This window comes from Podarcis erhardii (assembly GCF_964252035.2).
Source record: "Podarcis erhardii genome assembly, chromosome: 6".
Taxonomy (NCBI): Eukaryota; Metazoa; Chordata; class Lepidosauria; order Squamata; family Lacertidae; genus Podarcis; species Podarcis erhardii.
In genome coordinates, this window is record NC_138510.1 from 22,538,577 (window position 1) to 22,565,545 (window position 26,969).

General features: G+C 46.7%; 1 protein-coding gene across 4 annotated transcripts in view; it reads right to left on the bottom strand.

Moving 5' to 3' along the window:
- The window catches only part of JPH2 (junctophilin 2), a 68,055-nt gene extending 41,086 nt beyond the window's left edge, over nt 1-26,969 (bottom strand). The window contains exons 1-2 of one of the 4 annotated variants that reach the window (XM_081867663.1): nt 25,741-26,961; nt 14,922-15,705 (exon numbers count right to left, since the gene is read on the bottom strand). In XM_081867663.1, the coding sequence (XP_081723789.1) occupies nt 14,922-15,705; nt 25,741-26,119 (1,163 nt within the window). In that variant the 5' untranslated portion in view covers nt 26,120-26,961. Of the gene's footprint in view, nt 1-14,921; nt 15,706-17,429; nt 17,588-25,740 lie in introns of those variants that run through there. The other 3 variants (XM_081867664.1, XM_081867665.1, XM_081867666.1) reach the window with 3 other exon arrangements.

Below are 26,969 nucleotides of genomic sequence, written 5' to 3' on the forward strand. Positions count from 1 at the left end.
TCGGCATGGATGTTAAAATCCCCTAGGACGACCAAGCTAGGTGTCTCCAGGAGAACATCCGCCACGACCTGAAGCAGCTCGGGCAGGGAATCCCTGGTGCAGCGGGGAGGTCGGTACACCAAAAGGAATCCTGTACTGCCCCTATTGCCCAACTTCCAGAACATGCACTCAGAAAACTGGGTCTTCCCAATAGGACGCCTGGTGCAAACTAATGACTTCCTAAAAATCACTGCAACCCCCCCTCCCCGCCCACATGACCTGGGTTGCTGTGCGTAAGAGAAACCTGGTGGACAAGCAGCGGCAAGGACAGGCCCATCTGCTTCATCCAACCAAGTCTCTGTTACACATGCCAGGTCAAGTCCTCCATCCATGATCAAGTCATGGATGGCAGTGGTCTTATGAATCATTGACCTGGCATTGCACAGCAACACTTTCAGGTCATGTGGGTATCCCTTGCTGATTCTAGTATTCATCCGGTCAGGACCAGACCCAGAGGCAGGGATAGTCCTCAGACAACGACTAAACCTGCCTCCTCTGTAATGACATGGTCTGGTCTTAGCGTAACTCCTCCTCCTACCCGTGATCACTGAGATCGGTTGTCCCAGTGCATTCCCCCCTGTGAAGCATATCCCAGCCATTTTATGGGCTGAGGCCCATTCCCCGGCAGCCCTGACCCCTCCCCTTAAGAACAAAATAACCCCTTTAAGAAACAAACAAACAAACAAAAAACACAAATAAGACAATATAAACAAAAAACAATAGAAATTACAAAAATTACAAAAACATAAAATCAAACAAATTCCCAGGCCCAATAAACATCCACCGCACCCCCCCCCCACATACAAAAAATTCAAAATAAAAATTTTAAAACATTTTAAAAGCACTCTGCACCCCTCCGGCAGTAACCGCAACTGTTCCAGTGAGGCCCGTCAGGCCCTGCCCCAGGCCAGATGGTGAATGGCAGGAAGGAGCAGGGCCCTCAGACACTCACATGCAGGAGAGTCCTCCCGGGCAGCAGAGTCCAGCAGTCCTTTATGAGGCTTCAGGCCCCGCCCCAGGCCAGATGGTGAGTGGCAGGAAGGAGCAGGGCCCTCAGACACTCACATGCAGGAGAGTCCTCCCGGGCAGCAGAGTCCAGCAGTCCTTTATGAGGCTTCAGGCCCCGCCCCAGGCCAGATGGTGAGTGGCAGGAAGGAGCAGGGCCCTCAGACACTCACATGCAGGAGAGTCCTCCCGGGCAGCAGAGTCCAGCAGTCCTTTATGAGGCTTCAGGCCCCGCCCCAGGCCAGATGGTGAGTGGCAGGAAGGAGCAGGGCCCTCAGACACTCACATGCAGGAGAGTCCTCCCGGGCAGCAGAGTCCAGCAGTCCTTTATGAGGCTTCAGGCCCCGCCCCAGGCCAGATGGTGAGTGGCAGGAAGGAGCAGGGCCCTCAGACACTCACATGCAGGAGAGTCCTCCCGGGCAGCAGAGTCCAGCAGTCCTTTATGAGGCTTCAGGCCCCGCCCCAGGCCAGATGGTGAGTGGCAGGAAGGAGCAGGGCCCTCAGACACTCACATGCAGGAGAGTCCTCCCGGGCAGCAGAGTCCAGCAGTCCTTTATGAGGCTTCAGGCCCCGCCCCAGGCCAGATGGTGAGTGGCAGGAAGGAGCAGGGCCCTCAGACACTCACATGCAGGAGAGTCCTCCCGGGCAGCAGAGTCCAGCAGTCCTTTATGAGGCTTCAGGCCCCGCCCCAGGCCAGATGGTGAGTGGCAGGAAGGAGCAGGGCCCTCAGACACTCACATGCAGGAGAGTCCTCCCGGGCAGCAGAGTCCAGCAGTCCTTTATGAGGCTTCAGGCCCCGCCCCAGGCCAGATGGTGAGTGGCAGGAAGGAGCAGGGCCCTCAGACACTCACATGCAGGAGAGTCCTCCCGGGCAGCAGAGTCCAGCAGTCCTTTATGAGGCTTCAGGCCCCGCCCCAGGCCAGATGGTGAGTGGCAGGAAGGAGCAGGGCCCTCAGACACTCACATGCAGGAGAGTCCTCCCGGGCAGCAGAGTCCAGCAGTCCTTTATGAGGCTTCAGGCCCCGCCCCAGGCCAGATGGTGAGTGGCAGGAAGGAGCAGGGCCCTCAGACACTCACATGCAGGAGAGTCCTCCCGGGCAGCAGAGTCCAGCAGTCCTTTATGAGGCTTCAGGCCCCGCCCCAGGCCAGATGGTGAGTGGCAGGAAGGAGCAGGGCCCTCAGACACTCACATGCAGGAGAGTCCTCCCGGGCAGCAGAGTCCAGCAGTCCTTTATGAGGCTTCAGGCCCCGCCCCAGGCCAGATGGTGAGTGGCAGGAAGGAGCAGGGCCCTCAGACACTCACATGCAGGAGAGTCCTCACATGCAGGCAGAGTTGGAAGAGACTCCTGTCCAAAACCCTCAAGGAGATAATACCGAGCTACGTGGACCAGTGGTCTGACTTGGTATAAGGTACATAACTTTCTATCTTCACACACAGTCATATAATTTTGTCAACCCTTGACCTTTGCTCATTTCAGTGATTAAATTGCATGGGGCTAGAAGTCCGTGCCAGTTCCATGAAGATGCTTTATCCCTGACTTTTCAGAAAAGGAAGGGCTTCCAAAACACACTCTCTTGTCCCAAGAGATACAAAGCGTATGATAGGTAGAGATCCACAGAAACTAGTGGATGCATTTCAGGGTAGTGTGTATGTGAAAGAACTTATTTGTGTCCCGCATTCACTTTTGCTCACATGCACCCATTCACACTACTCACATGGGATACTCATACATACTCTAGTCACATATGCCATTCACACAAGCTGGGCTAGGACTTGAGCTGGGCACCATCTCAGAACCTGTCCCCTTTCACTGGCAGGGAGAAAGATTCAGACAGGAGCATATTCTGGCTGGCTATCAAGCCGAGCTATGATTTTTTGACCTTTGTCTATTGCACACCACTTTAGCAAGTACAGTGTGCCTCACAATCCTTCCTCACACCTCCTGCTCTAATGTGGGTAGTGACAACAGAGAGTTTGAGAGGCTGGCATTCATAGAGAAGCTTCCATTAGAAAGAGACTTAAGGATATATGCAGAGTATGCCGCTAGCCTCAGGCACAGAAACTGAAGCACAAAAGAATGAATGGCACAGGGCTGGCCCAGTTCTTGTACAGTGAGGGTATTTTTTTTTCTGTCTGCTGGACTTGCAGAGAGGGAATGAGGTGAGCAACCAGCTGCTAGGAGTAAGGGAATCATCAATACGGAGGGAAGGCGAATAAAAGAATAGGGAAGGCAGCATATATCTATAGGTATAATCCTGCCACTCTATGGTTTGTTGCCCTGCTCTAGAAAGTTAGGAGCTAAGCAGGGGCTGCTCATGTCATGTGCAGCAGCAGACAGCTCTCACACAGGCTAATTTGCCTTATTGTGCTTTGCGGACAGCATCATGTGTGAGAATGACCAGTGTACACCTTTAAAAACTGCAAAGTAAAAAAAGGGGGGGGGAGACCCAGCTACGTACAGACATATTGGCAATGCAGAGAGGGAAATGTGTGCAGAATGAGCATAAAGCTACAGCAAAGTGTCCAATTCCAGAATTAATTTTGGAAATACTCCAAGTCAAACTGGAATTTAGGAATGGAATGCTACGCGGAATGGAATTCCAGAAGAATAAATGAATGGAATGATGGAGGTCTGCTTCTCCCTAGAACTCCATGGTGCACTGAGGAACAAGTCACACAGACTCTTTCTGCTCAGACTTGTGCCGTGCAGATTGCACCTGTCCCTGCCAGCCACACGTACTAGTGGGGATCAGTGTAGGCTGAAGCATTCTGCACACGCCTGCCTACACAGAGAGCCCTATGGATGAGCTCCATGAAGACATCAAAAGTGGAGTGCACATTCCATGGGTCTCATATCACCGCTGGCCCAGAATAAGAAAGCTGGTGCAGACAAAGCCTAAAAGGCATTCCTCTGGCTGCCGTATTTCTCCCCTTGCTAAAATAGTGCCTTTGAAAGCTCCATGACAAGAGTAGAACTGTTGGATATGGGCGTGGTTTGTAAGAACGTGAATTGTCAGAAACCCTGGCCCTGAATCAGTTCTAGTTGAGCCCAGCTGCTCATGGCCTATAGTGGCAACAGGCACCCTTGTCTACATGAAAATCCACTCAACTGGACCTGATTGGGCATCATGCCATGGATGTCAATGGACACTTGGGTCAGTAGTGTGTTTAGAAGACAGCTTCCAAACACACATCTTCAAAAAGAGTTTGGAGTGGCTATTTAAAGCAGCGGTAGGGAACGTTAGGCCCATAGGCCAAATGTAGTCCCCCACTCTTCTAGGGACTCCCTAGGCCACACACCCTCATCAGGCCACACTGCCCCTCAACAGCCCTGCATCTGCCTTGAGTGTTTTTGCCTTGCTAGAATTTGTCCTGGAATTCTGATAGTGCTTTTTGTTTGCTTGGGCAGAGGATGGAAAGGAGTTTGCAAATCTATGTGGAAACTAACCTACTGTACAAAGATTTAAAAAATCACATCCATTGCTCTAGTCACTTTTGCCTAGTTACTTTTGCCTCTGGCTCCATCCCACTGGTACTTGGCACCCCAGAAAGGAATGTGGCACTCAGATGAAGGGGGGCGAGGTTCCCTGCGGATTTAAGGGATGCCTTAATCTATACCAAAAAACAACCATATTTCTGCTTCAGGAAAATCCAAACTGTGCAATCATAAGAAGGCCTATAAATGTGTATAGATAACATGGATTTGCATAATTTATTCCGAGTGCAATATTCAGCTTTTATGAATTAGCATTTATTGGAAAGGATCATGAGGGGAAAGGGCAGGCAAGGAAAAGCAAGAGAAGGGAAGGACAGCGAAGGCAGAACCTTTATTAAGAACTTCCATTTTTATTTCCCAACCATTAGCCCCTAGAATTAATAAAACTCCAACTTGTTGTTTGCAATAAGCAGTAGAAACTTCCTTTTCCAGGAGAAAAGGACAAAGAAGCACAAATTTCTTAGGAAGCTGAATGTTTTGTCATGTTATTCTATGAGCACAGCACAGAATCTACACAAAGCCATTACTTTAGTACTTTGGAAACATAGGAATAAAATCCACCTGAACAGGTTTGTACTTAATAGACAAACATGTAAGCTCTTGGCTGTTGCATTCTCCTGTCGGTTAGGTAAACTACTGCAATGCATACCCTTATTTAGTCAGGGCCTTCTCTGCTGACACCAGCACTTTCAACACGTCATTTACACCATGCTCCACCAGTGTCCCCCAAGGAGACTCTCATTCCTGCCTATGTAATGTAGATTTGAAATGCTGAGCACACTGGAGATATAAGTTAACATTGCTTAAGAGCATGATTGGCCAGGAGAGTAAAGGAAAGTGATACGAGGGAGGGCTGCAGTTCAAGTCTCGGCAGATGAGCGGCTCTGTTATTTTAAGGGCGGGTGCAACGTGTCCCATGGAGACAGGCAACACCAACGGACGGAAAAGCTGGCTAGGATTTAAAACTCGATCCTTTTAAACAACTTGCTTCAAACAGACAAAAAACAAGCATACAAACTGGGCAGCAGAGGTTTGGTGTCCGTAGACATGTTTTTATATTATACCTGATTTTTTTCCTGAAGGGCAGAAAATGGTAGAGAGAAAGGCTGCAGTGAAAGAGAGTCCGCTTTGCATGCGGAAGGTCATAGGTTCAATCCCCAGCATCTTCAAGTAAGGCTGAGAAAACCTTGGTTTGAAAACTTGGGAGAGCTGCTGCCAGTCACAGGTAGATAGTAATGAGCTAGATGGCAGTAGAAGCTGGCCCAACAGGGCAAATTGCACACTGCGGGTGGCGCTGTGGTCTAAACCACAGAGCCTAGGGCTTGCCGATCAGAAGGTCGGCGGTTCGAATCCCCGCAACGGGGTGAGCTCCCGTTGCTCGGTCCCTGCTCCTGCCCACCTAGAAGTTCAAAAGCACATCAAAGTGCAAGTAGATAAATAGGTACCACTCCGGCAGGAAGGTAAACAGTGTTTCCGTGCACTGCTCTGGTTTGCCAGAAGCGGCTTAGTCATGCTGGCCACATGACCCAGAAGCTGTCTGCAGACAAACACTGGTTCCTTCGGTCTATAGAGCGAGATGAGCGCCGCAACCCCAGAGTCGTCCACGACTGGACCTAATGGTCAGGGGTACCTTTACCTTTACCACCAACCTGATGTGCCCTCAGTCAGCCCCCACCTGCCTGCTTTCTTACTTACAACTACTAAGTGGCGTTGACTGTCATCTTCCTCCTCCTTAGTCTTGGGGCCCAGCTTTCCCTAAGCCTGTACCTCTTTGCCCCATGTTCAGTTTGGTGTTTCGACTTGTGATTTTTGCCTCAGATTTCAGTGAAGAAAGACCCCCCTGAAACCCTGTGTTTTCCCATTAATTCTTCCTATAAACCAATAGTCTGCTTTTCATGTTGCCTCCACCTTCAGCTCTGCCCACCTATGGCAGAGAATCAGAAAACCAAAGAATCAGACAATCATTCAACATATACAAAAGGAGCCCTTCCAATATGTATTATTTAATACTTATTATTAAAGACAGAAAATAAAGCTGTGGTTGGGACCATCACAACCAATCAAAATGAACAAGTAGGAACACAAAAAAAAGTGTTTTGCACATACGTATATCGTTTGATCACTAAACAAGGAAAAGTAAACTAAAAAAATAAAACTGCAAGTGCACTGCTCAAAGTTGGAGAGACAACTGGAAAAATCATAGGACTCCCAGGAAAGTACTAAAATCCTGTTCATGAGCTATTTTAGAACTGGTTCTGAAGGAGGAAATTTTTTCTTTGGCTTTTCTGTGGATTGACGTTTGGTCCAATTCAGAAGTGAGCAGTGGATTTTCCTGGGGAAAAGTGTCGGGGGCGGGGAGGACACCTCTCAGACCCATGATAACAGATCGAAACAAAATTAGGGCTACCGTATGTCCAGATTTTCCTAGGCATTACCAGGATTTCAAAGTTGGAACTGACGTCTGGGCTAATTTCCAAAAGGCAGCACTTTGTCCTGGACCTTAGGCAAGGACACATTTTGGGTTGTTTTAAAAAAAGATCAACAACTTGGGGGGGGGGCTGATTTTTTGTTTTTGAAAAATGTCAACCGTAACAGAATACTAGAAATCATGGGACAAACAAAAGTGTGGAAGGGTCCTTAAATTAATTGGTTCAGTAGGTTTGCTCTGAATATGACTAAAACTGGATATCCCTCATGATGTTTAGGAAGGAAATCAAAGAAGTATGTGTCATTCATTTATCATAATTTTATCTAACCCTTTATTCCAGCAACTGAAAGTAGCATATATTTCTCATTGTACTCACACAACAACCTTGTGCTGAACGTAAGTAACCTGAGTGTGAGCAGTTTGCCGAAGGTCACTCAATGGGCTTTATAGCCAGGTAGGGATTTGAATCCAGTGTCCTCAAATTAATCCTGACACTCTAGCCACAATATCACACTGGCTGTGCGGTAAAGCATATATATCCCACAGTCTTATCCAAATCAAACAAATACGTAGCAGCAAGGTTATTAGTTCAGTGGTCTACCCTCAAATGGATTTTTCTTTCTTGTTTTTCTACACCAGTGCGGTGTAGTGGTTAAGAGCGGTAGTCTTGTAATCTGGGGAACCGGGTTCGAGTCTCCGCTCCTCCACATGCAGCTGCTGGGTGACCTTGGGCTAGTCACACTTCTTTGAAGTCTCTCAGCCCCACTTACCTCACAGAGTGTTTGTTGTGGGGGAGGAAGGGAAAGGAGAATGTTAGCCGCTTTGAGACTCCTGAAGGGGAGTGAAAGGCAGGATATCAAATCCAAACTCTTCTTCTTCTTGGTTTTTTCTTGTTTTTATTATTTTTTCTTCTGTATTTTATGATGTGAACTGCCCTGAGATCTTCAGATTAAGTCTGGTATACAAATTTTAATAATAATAATATCAATAATAAAGGTAAAAGGTAAAGGACCCCTGAACGGTTAAGTCCAGTCAAAGGCAACTATGGGGTTGTGGCGCCCATCTCGCTTTCAGGCCGAGGGAGCCAGCGTTTGTCCACAGCTTTCAGGGTCATGTGGTCAGCATGACTAAACTGCTTCTGGTGCAACGGGATGCAGGTGGCACTGTAGTCTAAACCACTGAGGCTCTTGGGCTTGCCGATTGGAAGGTTGGTGGTTCGAATCCCCGCAATGGAGTGAGCTCTGGTTGCTCTGTCCCAGCTCCTGCCAACCTAGCAGTTCAAAAGCACACCAGTACAAGTAGATAAATAGGTACCACTGTGGTAGGAAGGTAAACGGCTTCTCTGTGTGCTCTGGTTTCCGTCACGGTATTCCGTCACGCCAGAAGAGGTTCAGTCATGCTGGCCACATGACCCAGAAAACTGTCTGTGGACAAACGCCAGTTCCCTTGGCCTGAAAGTGAGTTGAATGCTGCAACCCCATAGTCACCTTTAACTAGACTTAACCGTCCAGGGGTCCTTTACCTTTACCTATCAATAATAATATCCAGAGCAGCTCATTTGGCTACATAATATACAAACACATGTTAAAGCAGGTTAGGGAACCCTGTCCCTCCAGATGTTGCTGCACTATGAGTCCTATCATCCCTAGCCATTGACCATGCATGATAGGGTTGATGGGTTGATGATAGGGTTGATGTTCAGCAACATATGGAAGGCCAGATATTCCTCACACCTGAGTTTAAATCATTAGGGAAAGCCTGGCTTTCTGTCCCACCCTTTCCTGATGCCAGGTTGTTGAGGATGCCAGTTAAAACCTTATCTATCCTGAAGTCTATCCTGCAGAGATTTTTTCCAAATGAGGCCTGTCTGAGCTGGTCTCTATTTTTTAGGAATGTTGATGATGATGATGATTTTATTTAAATCTAGTTAGCTGCTAAGAATTTATACCAGTCGTGTAAATAAGCCCACAAAATATACTAGCCTGCATAAATGTTGCTAGCCTGCTGGAGGCTGGCAGAGAGAATCAAACTGCTCTGACCGTCCTGCAGCAGCCTACTGTTTTTCTATGCTGGGCACAGAGGAAGAGAACTTCCATTCTCCAGCAGCCCACTTTGTTTCTGCTCTGGAAGCATTCACCTGATTCTGCATGGAATTCCACGCACTCACCTTGTCACCTATGGCTTGTCACCTGTAGCTACTATTGAATTCAAGGCTGATTTACACTGCTTTTCGTTTGCTCGTCTTGACTTTGTGGTATCTCTTTTTTTGATTGACTCCAACTAATTTATTGCACAATGTCTTGGGGCAAGTTGTTTTGTTTGTTGTGATAATCTAAAATAAAAGCAAATAAACAGAACATTTGGCTACGTTTCCCAAGGGAAACATGCCTGGTCTCGAAACTCAAGGGCTAATTCACAAGAGAGTGAGATGAGCAGGGGCTGCTAGCATGGAAATTGCAAGCCCTCTTTCCAAGTGTCTCAAGCAGCTGCATTTGTGCAACACGCAAGGAGGAGGAAAATGGCTCTACGTGTCTATTTCCCCTTGCTCAAAAGTTTCCTTAATAGGAAATTATGTCCAAGCAGCGCTAAGGGAGGGATGGAGTCCCCCGCTCCACCAGGAGTGCATTCCAATCTCTGATGTAAACCACCAGAGTTCCCCCTTTGATTTGAAGTGTAAATAGTGTATAATAAAAAGATCCTTTTATAAACTGCCGAGCATTTGTACAGCAGTTCAACAGCTCCAACACCATTATTTATAGCCTTGCAACACTTTATATGCATGACTTTTCCAGCATGCTGTGGAAGAGACCACAAGCAAAGAATCGGCAAAATCAGACAGCATCTCCTGTGCTAATATGGATGTAGATCATCATATCCCACGGCTACAGATTCTTTAAAAATTACCTAAACCATTATTGCCCATGTTAATCAGAGCCCAGGCCTATTCCAAACATAGATGAAGCAGAGATGAGGGCTCAGTTTTAAGAGTTAAAGGGTCAAAAGGATAAGGAAGCTGAATGCACACGTAGGGGTGAGGAGTATGCGTCTGTGTGCCAACTCAACAGTGCTTAGTTAGGTTTTGGTTGCTAATGTCAATATTATTTTGTGGACTAGGAGTCCTGTAGTCCTTTGTGAATCTTATAATATGACTTTTGTTGTGTTTTTGCTGTTTAGCTTATTTTTTAGTTATTTAGTTAATTGTGTTTTAAAGAATATGACTATTTTACTGATGATATGTAATTGTTTCACGGATGATTTGTTAATTAATTATTATATAGGATTTATGTTGTCATTGTGATGTTCCATTACATTATTGTTTATTTATTATTTGTGAGCTGCTTTGTGATTTGTGGAATCACGGCATAGAAACATAATAAATGAAAACAGCCATTCTGTCAGTTTTGGTTTCTCTCAGTTTCTTATTCTTCCAGTCTCCAGTTCTCCACATTTCCCCATCAGTTTGCAATTAGAAAAAAAATACGGAAAACTTTCATGAAAATTCACCAGAGAATTTCTCCTACAATATACATTTTTATGCAATGTTCCTTAAGATACACATTTTGGCAAAGCAATTTCCCAAAAGTAATATATTTTAATGTTATTTTCACTAACCTATGCATTTCAGTACACAGTTTACCCGAGTATATGCTTTTTTTGTACACAATACTTTGCCAGAGAATTGCCCTGCAAACTGAGATGTGCAAATTTTGAAAGATGGCTGTGTTTCCGTTTGCATATTATTTTGGAAATTGTGAATTAGATAGATTTGCCTTGAAGAGAATCTGAATTCAGTTTCTCTACCACCCCTAAAGGTAAAGGTAAAGGGACCCCTGACTGTTAGATCCAGTCGCAGACGACTCTGGGGTTGCAGCGCTCATCTCGCTTTACTGGCTGAGGGAGCCGGTGTACAGCTTCTGGGTCATGGGGCCACCATGACTAAGCCGCTTCTGACGAACCAGAGAAGTGCACAGAAACGCCGTTTACCTTCCCGCCAGAGCGGTACCTATTTATCTATTTGCACTTTGATATGCTTTCGAACTGCTAGGTGGGCAGGAGCTGGGACTGAACAACGGGAGCTCACCCCATCGTGGGGATTTGAACCGCCGACAAGCCGTAGGCCCTGTGGTTTAGACCACAGCGCCACCCACGTCCCTTCAACCACCCCTACCCACATTTTAACTCTCCTGTAGACCAGATATAGGCAACTCCCCACTTACATGGGGTTTAAGTTCTGAGCCCCCATGCGCATAAGTGAAATTGCATAAAGTGGGGAGCACCCTCTAAACATTCTTTAAACACCCTCTCTTTCACTTCTGTTCAGTCCAAATCAAAAATCCAATATCCAAAAATATCCACAAATAGAATTGAACCTCTGAGGCTGAAGGACATGCAGGCAAGTGGCAACTGCAGCTCCGCTACCCTACACATCAGCTTCTAGATAGGGAGGCTGAGCAGGCTAAACAAAGCCCTGCTGTGCCTTCAGTCTCTTCGGGGCTTCCTTCACCCTCACTTAAGTCCTCTTCGGGCTCCACACAAGCCACAAGAACTTTCCAGCTCTGTTCCGCCACTTCTGAGTATGAATTGAATTACAGTGGTACCTCAAGTTAAGTACTTAATTCGTTCTGGAGGTCCGTTCTTAACCTGAAACTGTTCTTAACCTGAAGCATCACTTTAGCTAATGGGACCTCCTGCTGCTGCTGCTGCCACGCTGCCAGAGCACAATTTCTGTTCTCATCCTGAAGCAAAGTTCTTAACCCGAGGTAATATTTCTGGGTTAGCGGAGTCTGTAACCTGAAGCGTATGTAACCTGAAGCGTATGTAACCCGAGGTACCACTGTATTTACATATTTCCCAGCACCGCACTTATGCACAGTCGCGTACAAGTCAAATGCATGGGGGGGGGCACCTGTACATGTTTTCTTCCTCCTGGTTGGAAGGGAAAGGAGTTCAGGCTACAAAAGAGGCAAACCATAGAAAGTGCGAGGGTGTCCTGAAATTCCTGTATTGCGCAGGGTTTGACTAGGTCAGTGATACTCAAAACAGTGGTCCACAGACAATGGCTACTTAACCCAGCCCAGGTTGGGTAGGATGCTTCAGAGTCCACACATTGTACCGGTCACTGGCACATTGAGGAGTGGGAGATTTGTTGGTCCACTCCATCAGATAGTTTGGGAAGAACAGGACTAGATAACCTACAAGACCTTCTCCAACTCCATGTTTCTATGAGTAGTATTGGTTGTGAGTGGTGCACTCCTATTTTTTAGCACATAGAAAAACAGTATTTTCTTTTCCATGTATTTTCCTAAGAAAAGTGCCATTTAATGCATTCTGGGATTGCGGTGCTCATCTCGCTTTATTGGCTGAGGAAGCCGGCGTACAGCTTCCGGGTCATGTGGCCAGCATGACTAAGCCGCTTCAGGCAAACCAGAGCAGCGCACGGAAATGCCGTTTACCTACCCACTAGAGCGGTACCTATTTATCTACTTGCACTTTGACATGCTTTCGAACTGCTAGGTTGGGAGGAGCAGGGACCGAGCAACGGGAGCTCACCCCATCGCGGGGATTCGAACCACCGACCTTCTGATCAGCAAGTCCTAAGCTCTGTCGTTTAACCCACAGCGCCACCCGCGTCCACTTGCATGAGTAACTAGAGCCAGAAACAAACATCAAAGTAAGATGAAGCTTAGCCCAGACTATAATTCCTCATTTATGCTTCATGGGAACATTAGTGCCTTTGGCAGAAAAGAACCTGCAATGACCTTTTCTGTGGCAAGATCTATTACCTTGGAGATGTGCTACCCTTCATTTAACACCTTGCCAAGACGCATAAATTTCTACTAGGCAAATCTGGTGGGTGGCTGTGATTTATTTCTATACCACCAGCAGTGTGCATAGTATTTTACATGCCAAATAACACCATAAACCTATGTATCTATTATCAGTGTTCACAGCACTTTATAGGTAACATTACCGTGTGATTCTATACGTCTACACAAAATTAAGTCCTATTGAGTTCAGTGAGTTCTTACTCTAAAGTAAGTGGGTAAAGGATTTCATCCTAAAGAGCACAATCAACTGGGAAATTATCTTGCCCAACCCCCACTGAAATCAAAGGGAGCATTGCAATAGTGTGGTAGTGCTCTCATGTAGCTCCTTAATTTTAATGGGGATTATTTCTCGTTGGCCAGAAATGAACAGTGTGTCAATGCATGCTTCCACTTTGCTGTTTTCCCAGCTACGAGCTAGAACAACAAACCCTGAACCTTGGCTTACCATGTTGCCCAGATCCAGGATTGTGGGATGTTTCTCACTAAACAAACCATGATCAGATGCCAAGAATAAACAGACTCTTGGGCTGGGGTGTTTGTGGTGTTTTGTTAGGGGGTTGCTATTGTTGTTTTTAGATCTTGTGGTTTATGTGGAAATTATCCAGTTTGGTTGAGCATTTTTAATGTTGTATTTATTGTTTATGACTACTTTTGTTATGGATGATGGATGGAAGCCCGCCAATATAAAAGAAAAGTTAAGTACTGACTCAGGGCCCAAAATACCTTGATTTCATTACTGGACATTAAAACATCAATTGTGTGTGTGTGGTGGGTGGGTGTTCTAAATCTAATACCAAGGGAATGAACATATGAATCTGCTTTAGCCCACTGGTCCACTTAGGTTTACAGCCTCCCACTCGGGCTAGCAGTAGTTATCCAGCCCATGACACCTTTAGATCCAGTGTCCTCCTCAGTCACGTTGAACAGGAACTTTTTTTCCTAAGTCTACTTTGTTGTGTGTAAGTGTATCCCCACCCCCACCCCCTGCGAGAGGTGATGGCAGTTAAGATGAGACAGATTAAAACAGTGTCCCACTGAAAATCCTACTGTTAATTTTAAAAAGTCCTATTCACACAAATGGTGCCTTTCCCTGCCTTAAGACTGGAGATAAAGTAGGCATGATGTACCTTTTGCCCAGGGCCAAACTAGACCCAGCAGGGGCCCTAATTAATCTTGCAAGGTTTTCCCAAGTCACAATAACTTGCCCCCTATGACATCAGATGTAGGGCAGGTTAAAGACACAGCTGCAAAGGAATGATCCAAGGTAGATAACCTGGCTAGATATAATGCTGGTGCTGCCTGTCCCAACAGGATGGTGCTGACACAGGAACCAAGGTCTGCCTAAAATGCACAACTTCTATTTTCACATTTTGTCAGATCTCACCAAATGCATCATTCCCAAAACGATTGCTCCTTGATGATACGCAATTCTTGATCTATATGTAATCAGTCATGAGACATATCTAAATTCAATAACACCAAACAGATTGTTCTTTGTTATCCTTCTTAAGTTCCTCACCCATCAATGTGTAGTAGACATGTCAGAAAATAGTAGGTTTTATCTCATGGATGTAATTGACTATGTTGCTCCATTTATCAGAATTTTAAACCTGCCCAGAAATAGAATTTGCCAGAAATTGAGGTTTGTTTTAATGTACATCTTATTTCTACACAAGTATATTTAATAGATACAAAATGGATTTATCTTTCCTCATCCATCATTGTGCAGTGGACATATCAAAAAACAGTAAGTTTCATGTCCTAGCCATAATTAACTATGTTATTTAGTTTCTCGGAACTTTAGATTTCCTCATCTGCCCAAAACTAGAATTTGCCAGAAATGGAGATTTATTTTAATGTACATCTTATCTACAAATATTTCTTAAACAAAAGACAGGGAACCTGTGGCCTTCTAAATGTTCCTAGACTACATCTCCCACCACCCCTGATTATGGGCTATGCTGCTAGGCGTGATGGGGAGTTGGAATCCAACAACATCTGGAGGGCCAAAGGTTGCCCATCCGTATCTTAAGCATCAATTGCGAACACTTATTCAATTAAAAATGAAACTCTGGATGATTCCTTCTACTTTCACATGGTAAATGTCAAGCCTCAGGCTCTTACCTAGAAGCTGCAATCTCAGATTTCTGTCTGGCGATGGCTGCTGCCCTCTGAGCCCCTTCCAGGCTCCTGTCCACCTTCTGCCTTATCTTGGCACTTTTCAGAGGTATCACCCTCTTCTTCATGCCTTTGATCAGGACGTTCATTCGGTATTTCCCTTCTTCCTTCTTACCATCAGGCAAAGTGGTGCAACCGTATCCATGCCGTACATTATCCAGCCATTCACCCTCATACTTCAGGCCACTTGATCTCTCACTCACGCCAAACCCAGAGCGCTTGTCATTCTTCCACTCACCCATATAGGACTCTGTCGTGGTGGCATCAATATCAGCGTCAAAAGGCGGGAAGTCCTCTCCCTCAGCTCCTTCTCCTAGGCTAGCTGTGGAGGTGGCATCGCTACCAGTGGAGCTCATCCCGCTCTCGCTCTTGAGAAAGCTGAGTCGGCTCCTTTGGCTGGCCAGGGAAGTCTTAGAGTCGGATTTCTTCAACTTCCCAAACAAGGAACTCCGCCTGAAGAGCCCTCCCTTCTTCAGCTTGCCCGCATCAGCATCCGCGTACAGGCTGAGAGCAAAGCCACCACGGGTGATCGTAGGTGTCATGGGAAAGTTCTCCAGGTTTGCTGATGGGGAGTCATGTTGCAACAGGGTGCCATTGCTGTGCTCACTACGGAGCGAAGTAAGGGAGGTCCTTAGAGGGTTGCGGACTACAGCTGCTATGCCATATGGGACGCTCTGCCGGACGCCATAACCATGGCGCATTCCATTGGTGAACTGGCCTTGGTATGTACCTACAATCAAGAGCAATAGTGAAGTTAGTTACACATTTCCTGAAGAACACGGATGAAATCATGGTTATTCAGGCTGCAATAGCCTTCCCAAAATCACCCACAAAATGGCCCCTTATGTTGGCTGAGCAGGAAATGAACTGTGTGCTCATTTCCCATTCAGCAAATACAATTTTCCCTCCACCATGAGTCCAAAGGTAGCATCTGTACACTGTCTCTGTGGCTGGAGATGTTCTCTGGTGGCATGAGGGAACTACCCAGAGATGTTACTCACCATGGGCAGTTTTGCAAGTTTCAGGAGAGGCTGGGTATGGGTGCTGCAAACCCCTGCTATTTTTTTTGCCAGAATAGGGCATCTGAATATTTGCTCTCCAATCCTCGGCTCCTCTCTTTTTAGACATCCAGAAGGATGTTGTCAGCATACGATGGAAATGAAGGTGCCAGGCGCGCTTATGTAGGGAGGGAATTTCACAACTTAGGAGCTGCCACAGAGAATGCCCTCTCCCAGACTGCCAACCCCCAAACTTCTGTGGGTGGTGGAACAACTAAGAGGGGCACCATTGCTAAGCTGAACACTCAAGAGCAGGGTTCGGCAAGGTTTACCTCACCTGGGCTGGTTCACCCCCGCGGAGATTGCTCCGTGGGCTGGATTGGGTCTGCGCAGATGTGATTTTTGGCTTCTGCATCTCCACAGATGCGATTTTTGGCGCCGCGCAAGTGAGTTCCCGCTCTGTGCTGGTTTAGATCAGCGCGCGGGGACTCACCAAGCGGGCAGCTCAGTTCGGGGGCGGCTCGGGAGCCGTTTGAATGACCCCTGTGGGCCACTTGTTATCAACCCCTGCTCAAGAGTCTGAAGGGGAAGAGGCAGTCTTTCAGATATTTGGGGGCAAAGTCATTCAGATAATTTGGGGGTAACATTTCTCTGGAAGGAATCAATAGTGTTTTACCAGATAAATAGGGAGAATCAGAGCATACATTATTGTACAAATGAAGTTAGAACTAAACTGGAATGCAATATGCAATTGCAAAGGATAAAGACTAACAGAAAGACGTGTGTCATTCATGACTGTATTTGTTGTTCATGCCCAACATTTCAAGGAGTGATACCAACAAGCCAGAGGGAAAGGGTGGATGTGAAGGAGGGGGGGGGGGACCCTGAACAACTTTTTGTTGCAAGTTTGTGTATTCCTAATACCAAACTAATTGAAATACAGCAAAAGTTCCCTTGCTGGAGCCAAGTTGAACACTTCCCCAGAAGGAAGCTACGGTAGTTCCTTCCCACCAATTGCCTCAGAACATTAATTTCCCTCACAGCAGAGTTTCTCTCTCCCTTGATTGTCGTCCTTTTGTTGATGTGGTTACCTAGTAACTAGCAACCTACCCAAAGAAACCCACTTTGGCTCAATCCATCACTTGCTATTAGGAGCCTCACTCCCCAAATTTGTAAACCACCAGCTCTGCAACCAACCACCCAAATCCCCATTCAGCTAGAGTATCCTGGGACGAAACATGCTGGAGAAATACAAATATTTATTACCAGTATAAAAGAATTAGCTCCCCCAAGGATTTGCTTTCTCACAGGCAAATGGCCATGGGGTATTTTTATAGCCACAGACTGCCAGCGATTTCTGTCATGTTAGCAAAGCACAATAATCCTTGGGGAAGCTAAGAAGCCAAAGGACAAGAAAGAGCCCAGAAAGAAAGGCACGAAAACATAAAATGGTCACCTAAGGTTAAATAGCTCTGGATGGGAAAAGACACTTGCTCAGTGGCAGAGCACACACTTTGAGAGCCCCAGCCTTAAACCCTGCTATCTGCATTTAAAAGCATCTCTGAGGAAATCCTTTCCTTGTGAAAGCCTTTTGGTAGACAAGGCCGAGCCAAGAGGAACACAGGCCTGTCAGCTTCTTCATTCTTGCTGGCTGTTGAATTGTGTTTCAGCTCTAAATCAATCCCTGGAACGAATGGAGATGTGAGAGAAACCTTCCTTGTCTGTTTGTGTGCTGACAATTTTAATGGCAGTGTGGTGTAGTGGTTAAGGTGAAGGACCTAGGAGACCCAGTTTCTAATCCTCACTCCTAACCATGGAGCTCACTGGAGAGGTGACCTTGGGCCAGTCACAGTCTCTCAGCCTCTCAGCTCTACTTGGCAACACAGACAGATGGGCAGGGTATAAATAATATAATTATTATTATCAGTACTATCAGAATCAGTGTTTAGGTGAAACTATTGACAAAGGAAAGGGTAGGACACTGATTCAAATGAGGAAAGCATATTCATTTTTAAACAACAATTTGTAATGATTTGTGAACAAATTCACAAGTGAAACCCTGAGAAAAGCCCAACAAGCAACTTCCGGAAGCTTCATTCCTCCAGCCTTAGGACTTAAGGAATATTGAAGAGGGTTGAATCGCAGAATGCCAAGAGCTGAGGGTTTTCTTCTCTTAAAAAAGGAAAATCGAGGGGGATGTTTCAGTAGAGTGGGAAAGGGAAACTATATTTTCCCTTTCCTAAGCTTCTCAAACACTCCAGTGTCCCACATATCGCTAAAAGGCTCAGATTATGAGCTAGCTATCAGACTGTGACTACACAAATTTACCTTGGATTAAGCACCATTGAATTCAATGGAGCTAACTTATGCATAGGCATGTATAGGATGGTGCTATTAATCTGAGCCCTATATGTGTGTGTTTTTTTAAAAAATGAAACCAGTGTGGTGTAGAGGTTTCAATGCCTGACAAGAACCTGAGAGACCAGGGTTCAAATCCCCATTCAGCCATGAAGCTGACTGGGCCAGCCACTCACTCTCAGCCTAGCCTACCCCACAGGGTTGTTGTGCAGATAAAATGGGGGGGGGGAGGAGACCTATGTACACTACCTTGAGGAGAAAAGCTGGGGTATAAATGTAACAAATAAATAAACAAATCATAAAGTTGTGAAAACGTTCCCACAGGAATTCCTGCACTCCCTCAGTTGTGATATGTTATAGTATCTCCTTCTCCTGTCACAAATGTAAAATTTCTCCCCGATACAGGTGTCTTTGGGGAGACTAATTTCTTTAGTATAAGCACTAGAATTTCTTTCTTTTTCATTCCCATGAGAACCACTTCAAAATAGCAGCAGAGATCTCCAAGGGTGAAATATTTAACTGTCAACTTAATGAATCACTTTACCATTAGAAAATTCCCAAGTGCCCTAGAGAAGCATCCCAGAGATCACTTGAAGAAAGCTTGTGGGGAGCGTGGGGACAAGCAAAGCGAGTAAACAAGGAGTTGGAAAAACTTCCTAATTAGAAGAACGACCAAACCCTCGCACCATTATAAACTTAAGCACTGTACATCTGATGTCAGGAAATATCCCATGGAAGAGAATGAAAGGGGAAAATTGGGAATCAGAAATGTAAGAAGCTCCCTTATATCATCAGATTATTGGTGTATCCAGGGCTGGATTTAGGTTTGATGAGGCCCTAAGCTAATGAAGGTAATGGGGCTCTTTATATGTCCAACTGTCCTTTGTCAACAACTAATTGTTGCTGTTTTTTGTGTTGAATATATGCTATATGGTAATTTATGGACCTAATAGGTATCTAAAGCCATTTGCACATGTTGCCTTGCAACCAGTCCATGCAGAATGCAGGCACCCTATATATAGAAATGAGCAAACCAGGGATATTTTAGGGAGCAGGCTAGCAGACAGGGCCCATTACTTGCCTCATAGGAGCCTACACAACACAAAACACTGTTGCTGTATGTAGGTTTTATTTTATTTTATTTTTATCATATTTTGGAAATGTACATTGTTGTTTTTCCTTTAATTTTTTTGGGGGGCCCCCAAGAGAGTGGGGCCTTAAGCTATAGCTTGTTTAGCTTATACGTAAATCCGGCACTGGGTGTATCTGAGGTATGGAGAACCTTTGGCTCTCCAGGCATTACTGAACTGCAACACCCATCATCCCTAGCCATTGGTCATGCTTGGTGAAGTGGGTGGGAGTTGTAGTTTGGGAACATCCGGAGGGCAAAAGGCACCCTTACCCTGGTCTATCCAGCATGGTAAATGCTGGTTGTGTTTGAATGTAGCACTAAGCTAGGCCAGAAAGCACATGAGCTAAATGCTGGCAACTGAAGCCCTCCTACTTTGCAAGCAGGGAAACCACAAAGTGGCTAGCTTGGCATAACATGCGAACCTGGGGTTGTGGTTTCCTCTACCCTAACAAAACCACCATCACTAATCCAACCACAAACCGTGGCTTCAAGGTAGCTTAACAAGCATTGCTTGTTAGGGCAAAAGAAACCACGATTCCTGCCTGTGCAGAGTATTATTCAATAATTTTATGGTGTTATGTGCCAGCCAATACAGTCAGCGGCTGATAGCATCTCTCCTGGGATCTCTGCCCCCCCCCCACACACACACCTGGGCATGCTTGGATTGAACCTGGGAATTTTTATCTTCAGCTCAGGATCAGACAGTTCTGATTTAATGGCACTGTGGGTTAAACCACAGAGCCTAGGACTTGCTGATCAGAAGGTCAGCGGTTCGAATCCCCGTGATGGGGTGAGCTCCCGTTGCTCGGTCCCTGCTCCTGCCAACCTAGCAGTTCGAAAGCACCTCAAAGTGCAAGTAGATAAATAGGTACCGCTCCGGCGGGAAGGTAAACGGCGTTTCTGGTGGGAAGGTAAACGGCTCTGGTTCGCCGGAAGTGACTTAGTCATGCTGGCCACATGACCCAGAAGCTGTACGCCGGCTCCCTTGGCCAATAAAGCGAGATGAGTGCTGCAGCCCCAAAGTCAGCCACAACTGGACCTAACGGTCAGGGGTTCCTTTATCTTTTAACTCTCCTCACAATACAGGTTTAGAAGGAGCTGTGTCTAAGAGATTGGTTTATGGCAGCTCTGCAGGGTGATTCACACTTAACACTGAGTGGTTTTTCAGAAGTATTAGCCCCTATCGCAGCTTGGTCTGAAACCGAGAGAATGTCTTACAACAAAGTTTTTATCCTCTCTTTGCAGGTTGGGCTGAGTATAATATACAAGAACTCTAAGGTGTTGTTCATTGCCATAATCCTATTGCAGGTTTCAAGGCTGTGTTGAGAAAGAGCAGCCTAAGATAGCCCTACTATGTAATACATTGTTAATACTGAGCTCAGAGGAGGAGCTTAATTTAGACTCAAAGTAAAAAATTACTGGGACATCTCAGGCTGCAACTAAGATAAATCTACTTAAAACTGTCCCCTCAGACCTCCTCCAGACCAAATCAAGCACTCAGTTGCATGCAGAATCCTCGCGCTCTATTGACTTGCATGCAGACATGCAGACTAGTTGCCATTTTAAATGTTCAAAAACTGAAAATAAAACAAAACAAATTTTGCACATGAAGTAAGACTCCAAGTAGAAGCTGGGTCTTAGGTGCCAACCACTCACACTTCCAGTTCCAGTTCAGGGTCTTAGGTGCCAACCACTCACACTTCCACTTCCAGTTCAGGTAACACACACACCGGGGATAAGCTACAACATTTTGTCGCAGCACTCTACTCGTTATTTTCAGGTTCTGCGCAGGGATGCTGAGGCTGAGAGATAGTGGCTTCCCTAAGGCCACGTAGTGGGTTTGCAGCCGAGATGAGATGTGAAGCAAAGATGTCCTTGTTCAGTCCCTTAGCCACTATGCAATACTTATTAATAGCACTCATTGGACGGTATACCTCTCATAATACTGCTTGTTACCAAAGACACCCATTAAAGATCTTATTAGTATTTTGAGAGGGGAAATAGCCATGCAATTACATTCCACCGCTTCTTCTCTGGCTTCTCCTATTGAAGGAGCTGGCAGGAGCCATATGAGCACCTGCAAAATCTCAATGCCAAATCTACCCCCACTGGTTTTAGTGCTGGTTAAAGCCATCAATCACCATGGAAGCTAGTTTACAAAGCAGTTCAAAAGACATCTGGAAGAAATGGTCTCCTATAAAAGAAAGATAACTCACAGAACAAAATTACAAGTGTGTGAAGACAGAAAACATTCAAAAGCCTGTAACCCACAAAAAGTATGCAGAAAAAATTATTACTATTATTCTGCAGGCTCAGTTTTATTTGGTTATTTTATGCAAGTTAAGTAATTAAACAGAAAAAATAGCCACCTCCACTTACTGGACAAGAGCACAAAAATGAAGTACAGCAATCATTATGGTAGACTAGAAAAGGAAATATTCAACCACTGTAAGAAATATGCAGCCGCTGCAGCTTCACCGTTCAATCTCCTTGGAGTTCTGCAGATTCCAAACAGCTTTGTGGATGGAGTCGCTTTCTGAATTCCCAGTAATGCAGCACATTATTATACACATATTGACGGTGTTTGAGTAAAGAGAACTTGCCAGACCTCAACTCCAGAACTGATTTTGAATGGCTGGAACATGAGAGTAAGGCAGCACCTCTGGGCACGTACAAAGTGCATTTTTCCCTGCCCCTAAGTAACCCTTGCTAACACACATCTCTAGGAACGGGAACAAAAGTTGTCATTCCGAAACCTACAGCTTCAGACCCATTTGTGCCACTCCCAACAATTGACATGGTTTGCTTGACACCCTGATGAACTGCTTATATTGCCATATAAAACTCCTCACTCTTAAATTAAAGCAAGTTCAGTTTTGGTTTGCATTTAAGCTTTGAAACGGGTGGTGCTGGATATGCAGAGCATGTTTGCACCATGACAAAAGACCCAGGTAGCCTCTCTATACTGTATTTTGTTTTAATCTGTTGCATCTGCACATTTTTATTGTATTGCTCTTATTTTTGTAAACTACTCATTTTGGCAAATGGGGGCATATAACAGATTTGTTAATAGATAACAGCCAGTTTATAACATAATTGTCTGTACAGAGTCAAACAATGTTTATCTGGGAATCGTACAAACATTATCCTCCTTCTCCCTCCAACAGAAGTCTTTGCCAAACAATTTTCAGTCCCTTTGTTGTAATTCCTTACGTTTCTGCCTGATGTAAAATATCTGTTTTCATTGCATACCGCCCTAAGATGCAAGTACAGTGGTACCTCAGGTTAAGTACTTAATTCGTTCCGGAGGTCTGTTCTTAACCTGAAACTGTTCTTAACCTGAAGCACCACTTTAGCAAATGGGGCCTCCTGCTGCCGCCGCGCCGCCAGAGCACGATTTCTGTTCTTATCCTGAAGCAAAGTTCTTAACCTGAAGCACTATTTCTGGGTTAGCAGAGTCTGTAACCTGAAGTGTATGTAACCTGAAGCGTATGTTAACCGAGGTACAGTACCACTGTACTGCTATTCCAGGAGGGGGAAGGCTGGAAGAAAATGCATACCTGTTGCTCCACCCACTTTTGCCTCTGGCCCCACCCACCACTGGAATGTGGCCCCTAGAAAGTTCACCAGGAGACAAAGTGGCCCTTGAGGGAAAAAGGTTTTGCCACCCCAGTCTAGAGACCAAGTGCTTGGGGGCCTGTAAATCCAGCTGTCCCTGGATTCTTGATGTCTTGCCATTCAGATGCCGCACCCTGTTGGCTCCTCCTGCCTATCTATAGAGGATATGCCATCAGGAGCTAAGGAACTCTGGGACTTGTAGTTCTCGAGAGATCATATTGCATAGGGTAGGGAGGCCCACTTCTGTCTGTGAGTCCTAGAACTTTCTGTTCTGGAGGAGGGCATGGGCTTGCAGCACATTAATATTGCTTGCTATTCTAACACTGCTTCTGATCGGCTCCAGACAATCTCACAAGATATAGGCATCTTGTACAGGTACAGAGAAATAAAACTGCATCCTCAAACATGATTTGCAATTCAGTTGCCAGTTTTTGCTGCATGGTTATGGGCTTGGGTGAGGGGCGCGGGTGGCACTGTGGGTAAAACCTCAGTGCCTAGGACTTGTCGATCGCATGGTCGGCGGTTCGAATCCCCGCAGCGGGGTGAGCTCCCGTCTTTCGGTCCCAGCTCCTGCCCACCTAGCAGTTCGAAAGCACCCCTAAGTGCAAGTAGATAAATAGGTACCGCTTTATAGCGGGAAGGTAAACGGTGTTTCCGTGAGCTGCACTGGTGCTGGCTCGCCAGAGCAGCTTCATCACGCTAGCCACGTGACCTGGAAGTGTCTCCGGACAGCGCCGGCCCCCAGCCTCTTAAGTGAGATGGGCGCACAACCCTAGAGTCGGACACGACTGGCCCATACGGGCAGGGGTACCTTTACCTTTATGGGCTTGGGGTCTTCAACCATAGACTGGTGAGCCCACATAAAGTGTTCCTCCAGCCCCGTCTGCTTGGGCCCTGCTAGCGTGACCAAGAAACAAAACCAAGACCAGGATTGGAACACAGCTAGGACATGGCTTGATTCCCAGGACAGAAACATCATCAACTGGGAACAGTCTTAGCCCTTCCCCCAATGGTACCCATAAATGCATCCTTTGGGTAAAAGTGAATGTCTTCCATTCAGTCCCATAGGAAAGGTAAGCTCTCCGCTTGGGGAGAGCAAGGCAAGGAGAGCAAAACCCAACCTCCACTCCTGACATGGCATGACCCAGTCTTTGCAAAGGACGCTCATGCAGGAAGTGCAATGTTATCTCCAACCCACAGCAGCATATAAGCCCTCCATTCACATCACAATCCATCAGTACGGCAGGCATTTTGCTTGTCCTCCACAATATAGGAGAGCTACACAGGCCCACCACAGCATATGGCATATCTAATGCAATGTATACCACATAGATTCACATACATGAAATCAAACAGGACCTAAGATTTCAGATGAACTTGCACGGGGGGGGGGGGGACGGACACATTAGGAATAACAGCATCTTATCACCTGCTGCTGAACATTTTCTCCCTATTTGCCACCAATTGCTGAGCATTTGTTCAACAAGGGCTCTCCCCTCCCTCCCTCCATGCTTGCCCTGAAAAAATGAGCTTGCTAAACAGAAAGGACAAATTGGGCTGAACGAAGATCTTGAGTCATTACAACAGTCGATAAATCCCCATCGGATTATGTATTAAAAGTACTAATAGTTGTCTAATTAGGCCACAGTCTGCTTTAGAATGGCCAAACATATCTCCGTTAGTCTCAGATTTATCTATTTCTTTTCAGGAACCACCATGTTAAGGAAGGTATTTAAGCTCTTAAGTTTGCACCAGCTTTTCCTAAAGGGAAAACTGAACTACTGTTCTAAAAAGTGATTTCTGAGCCACCTATACAATGTCTGAAAGAGGAATGTCCCTAGACCAGGGTAAACTCTGTGACTGGTTATAAGTGCACACACACGTACTTTTGCTGCCGGCCTTTCCATAGGCATCTGGTTGGCCACTATGAGAACAGGTTACTGGTCTACATGGGCCACTGGCCTGGTCCAGCAGACTTTTCTTACAAACAACATAAAGACAACCATCAGGTTTGGAATCCAGTAAGTTGCCTTTTTGCAAGCAGTACTATCTCAACAGCACCTTCTACCTCGTCTGCCATGGGCAGAAGCTGCCGGCCACTTTTGGATGCATTCGGTGTTGCACACTAGATGGTCAACGAAGCAGCAAGATCTGGCTGTGGAATGACCACACATCCAGTGAACAACTGGATGGCACACAACTCGCACTGCAGAAGAATCCAAGCAATGGTCCCATTGTGACGTCAACCTCTGAGCACTAAGGAGCGCCACTGGGAATGGGCTATTTTTGACCTGAAGCCTTTTTTCTTTTAAGCACGTAGATAGCATGGTTCATTCAGCAGTTACATTAGCAGAACAGCAAGTGCGCCCACATGCCTATGCACCTAGGAGCCCTTGTGCACAAACAGGCATGCTGGGCTGAGATTTTGTATAAAGCGTGCATTGCTGGAAAGATGAGGACAGGGCCTTAATCTCACCTGTCCTGCATCAGTTGAGGGATCAGAATTGAATTCTTTGCCCGCTGAAGGAGCCACAGCCATTAGCTCACATATCACATTCCCTGGTTCCCAGGACCCTGCCCTGCCCTGCCCTGCTTTCCACCCTGCAGCCCAGAGAGAAAACAGCCCACTGGATAGCGACTTCCTTCCGCCCAGGCTTACCTCCATCAGCATAGGTCTCGGTGCCATAACCGTCCTGCAGCCCGTTATTCCAGGTGCCTTCGTATTTTGCCCCGCTGCTGACATTCTGCCTGACCCCATACCTTCCTTTGAAGCCGTGTGTCCATTCGCCCTTGTAAAGCCACCGCCCTTTGGTCTCGATCCCTAAGCCATGCCTCTTGCCTTGAGACCAGTAGCCCTCGTAGGTGTTGCCGCTGGGCCAGGTGTAGACTCCCACCACTTCGAAGCCGTAGTTCCAGGAGCCCGAGTATTCGCCCTGGCCCTTGGGCCCGGTGCAGATGCCGTGCCCGTGGGCTTTGCCCCCTTCCCAGCCCCCGCAGTAGGCCCCTCCATCGTCAAAGTCAAACCTGCCACCGCTCATGCTGTCAAGCCAGGGATCTGTGCTCTTCTCTGGCTCGTTCCCTCCTTCCTACGTGGCCAGATCACTTCTCCATTAGTGGAAGCGGCAGGTGGTGGTGCATAGCCAAGCTATGCTGGAGGGCCACCTTTGGGGTCAGGCGCAGTGTCCTCACCCGGGAAGGGGCAGCTAGGGAAGAGGCTGCGAGGAGGTGGCAAGCAAGCTGTTCCTAGGCTCAGAAAACTCAGGGCCCCCCAAGGCTTGGCAACGCTAGCCTGTCAAGTGTGGAGGCATGGAAGGAAAACTCTACCAACCGGCCTTGGAGGTAGCAGAGAAGGCTAAACTTCTGCTCAGCTGCAAGGCGCGGGCCTCCCCATCCCGTGCGCTCTCTCCAAGCGCCCTGATGGGCAAGAGGCAAGCCTTTGCAAGACCTTAGTTGCAAGGTAACCTTTCTCTGCTACACCATCCTCGCAGCCTCTTCTAAACGCCGGCAGCATCCGGCCCCTTTATGAGCCAAGAAGGGTATAGATCCTTGCTGAACCTTCCCCGGCCGCCGCCGCCGCCGCGACCCCCTCCCCTATGGCGCGCTTTGCGCCCTCGCCTCTTCCGCCCTCCCGGGGCTCCTGCGGCCCCCGCGGCTAGTTGCGCGGGCGGTGCCAGGCTCTTCTTCAAAGCCCCATTGGACAGGCGAGCCTCTCCGGCTCTCCTCCCGCAGCCTCCTTCCTTCTACCCTCCTCCGGGAAGAAAGGTCACAGCTGCCCTAACAAGGCCATCGGATCCCTGGAGCTGCTCCGAAAATAAACCCACGTAGCCCTGCCCACTTTGCAGGACCCTTTTATGGAGGACAGAGACACCCACCGCCGCCACCCCCTTT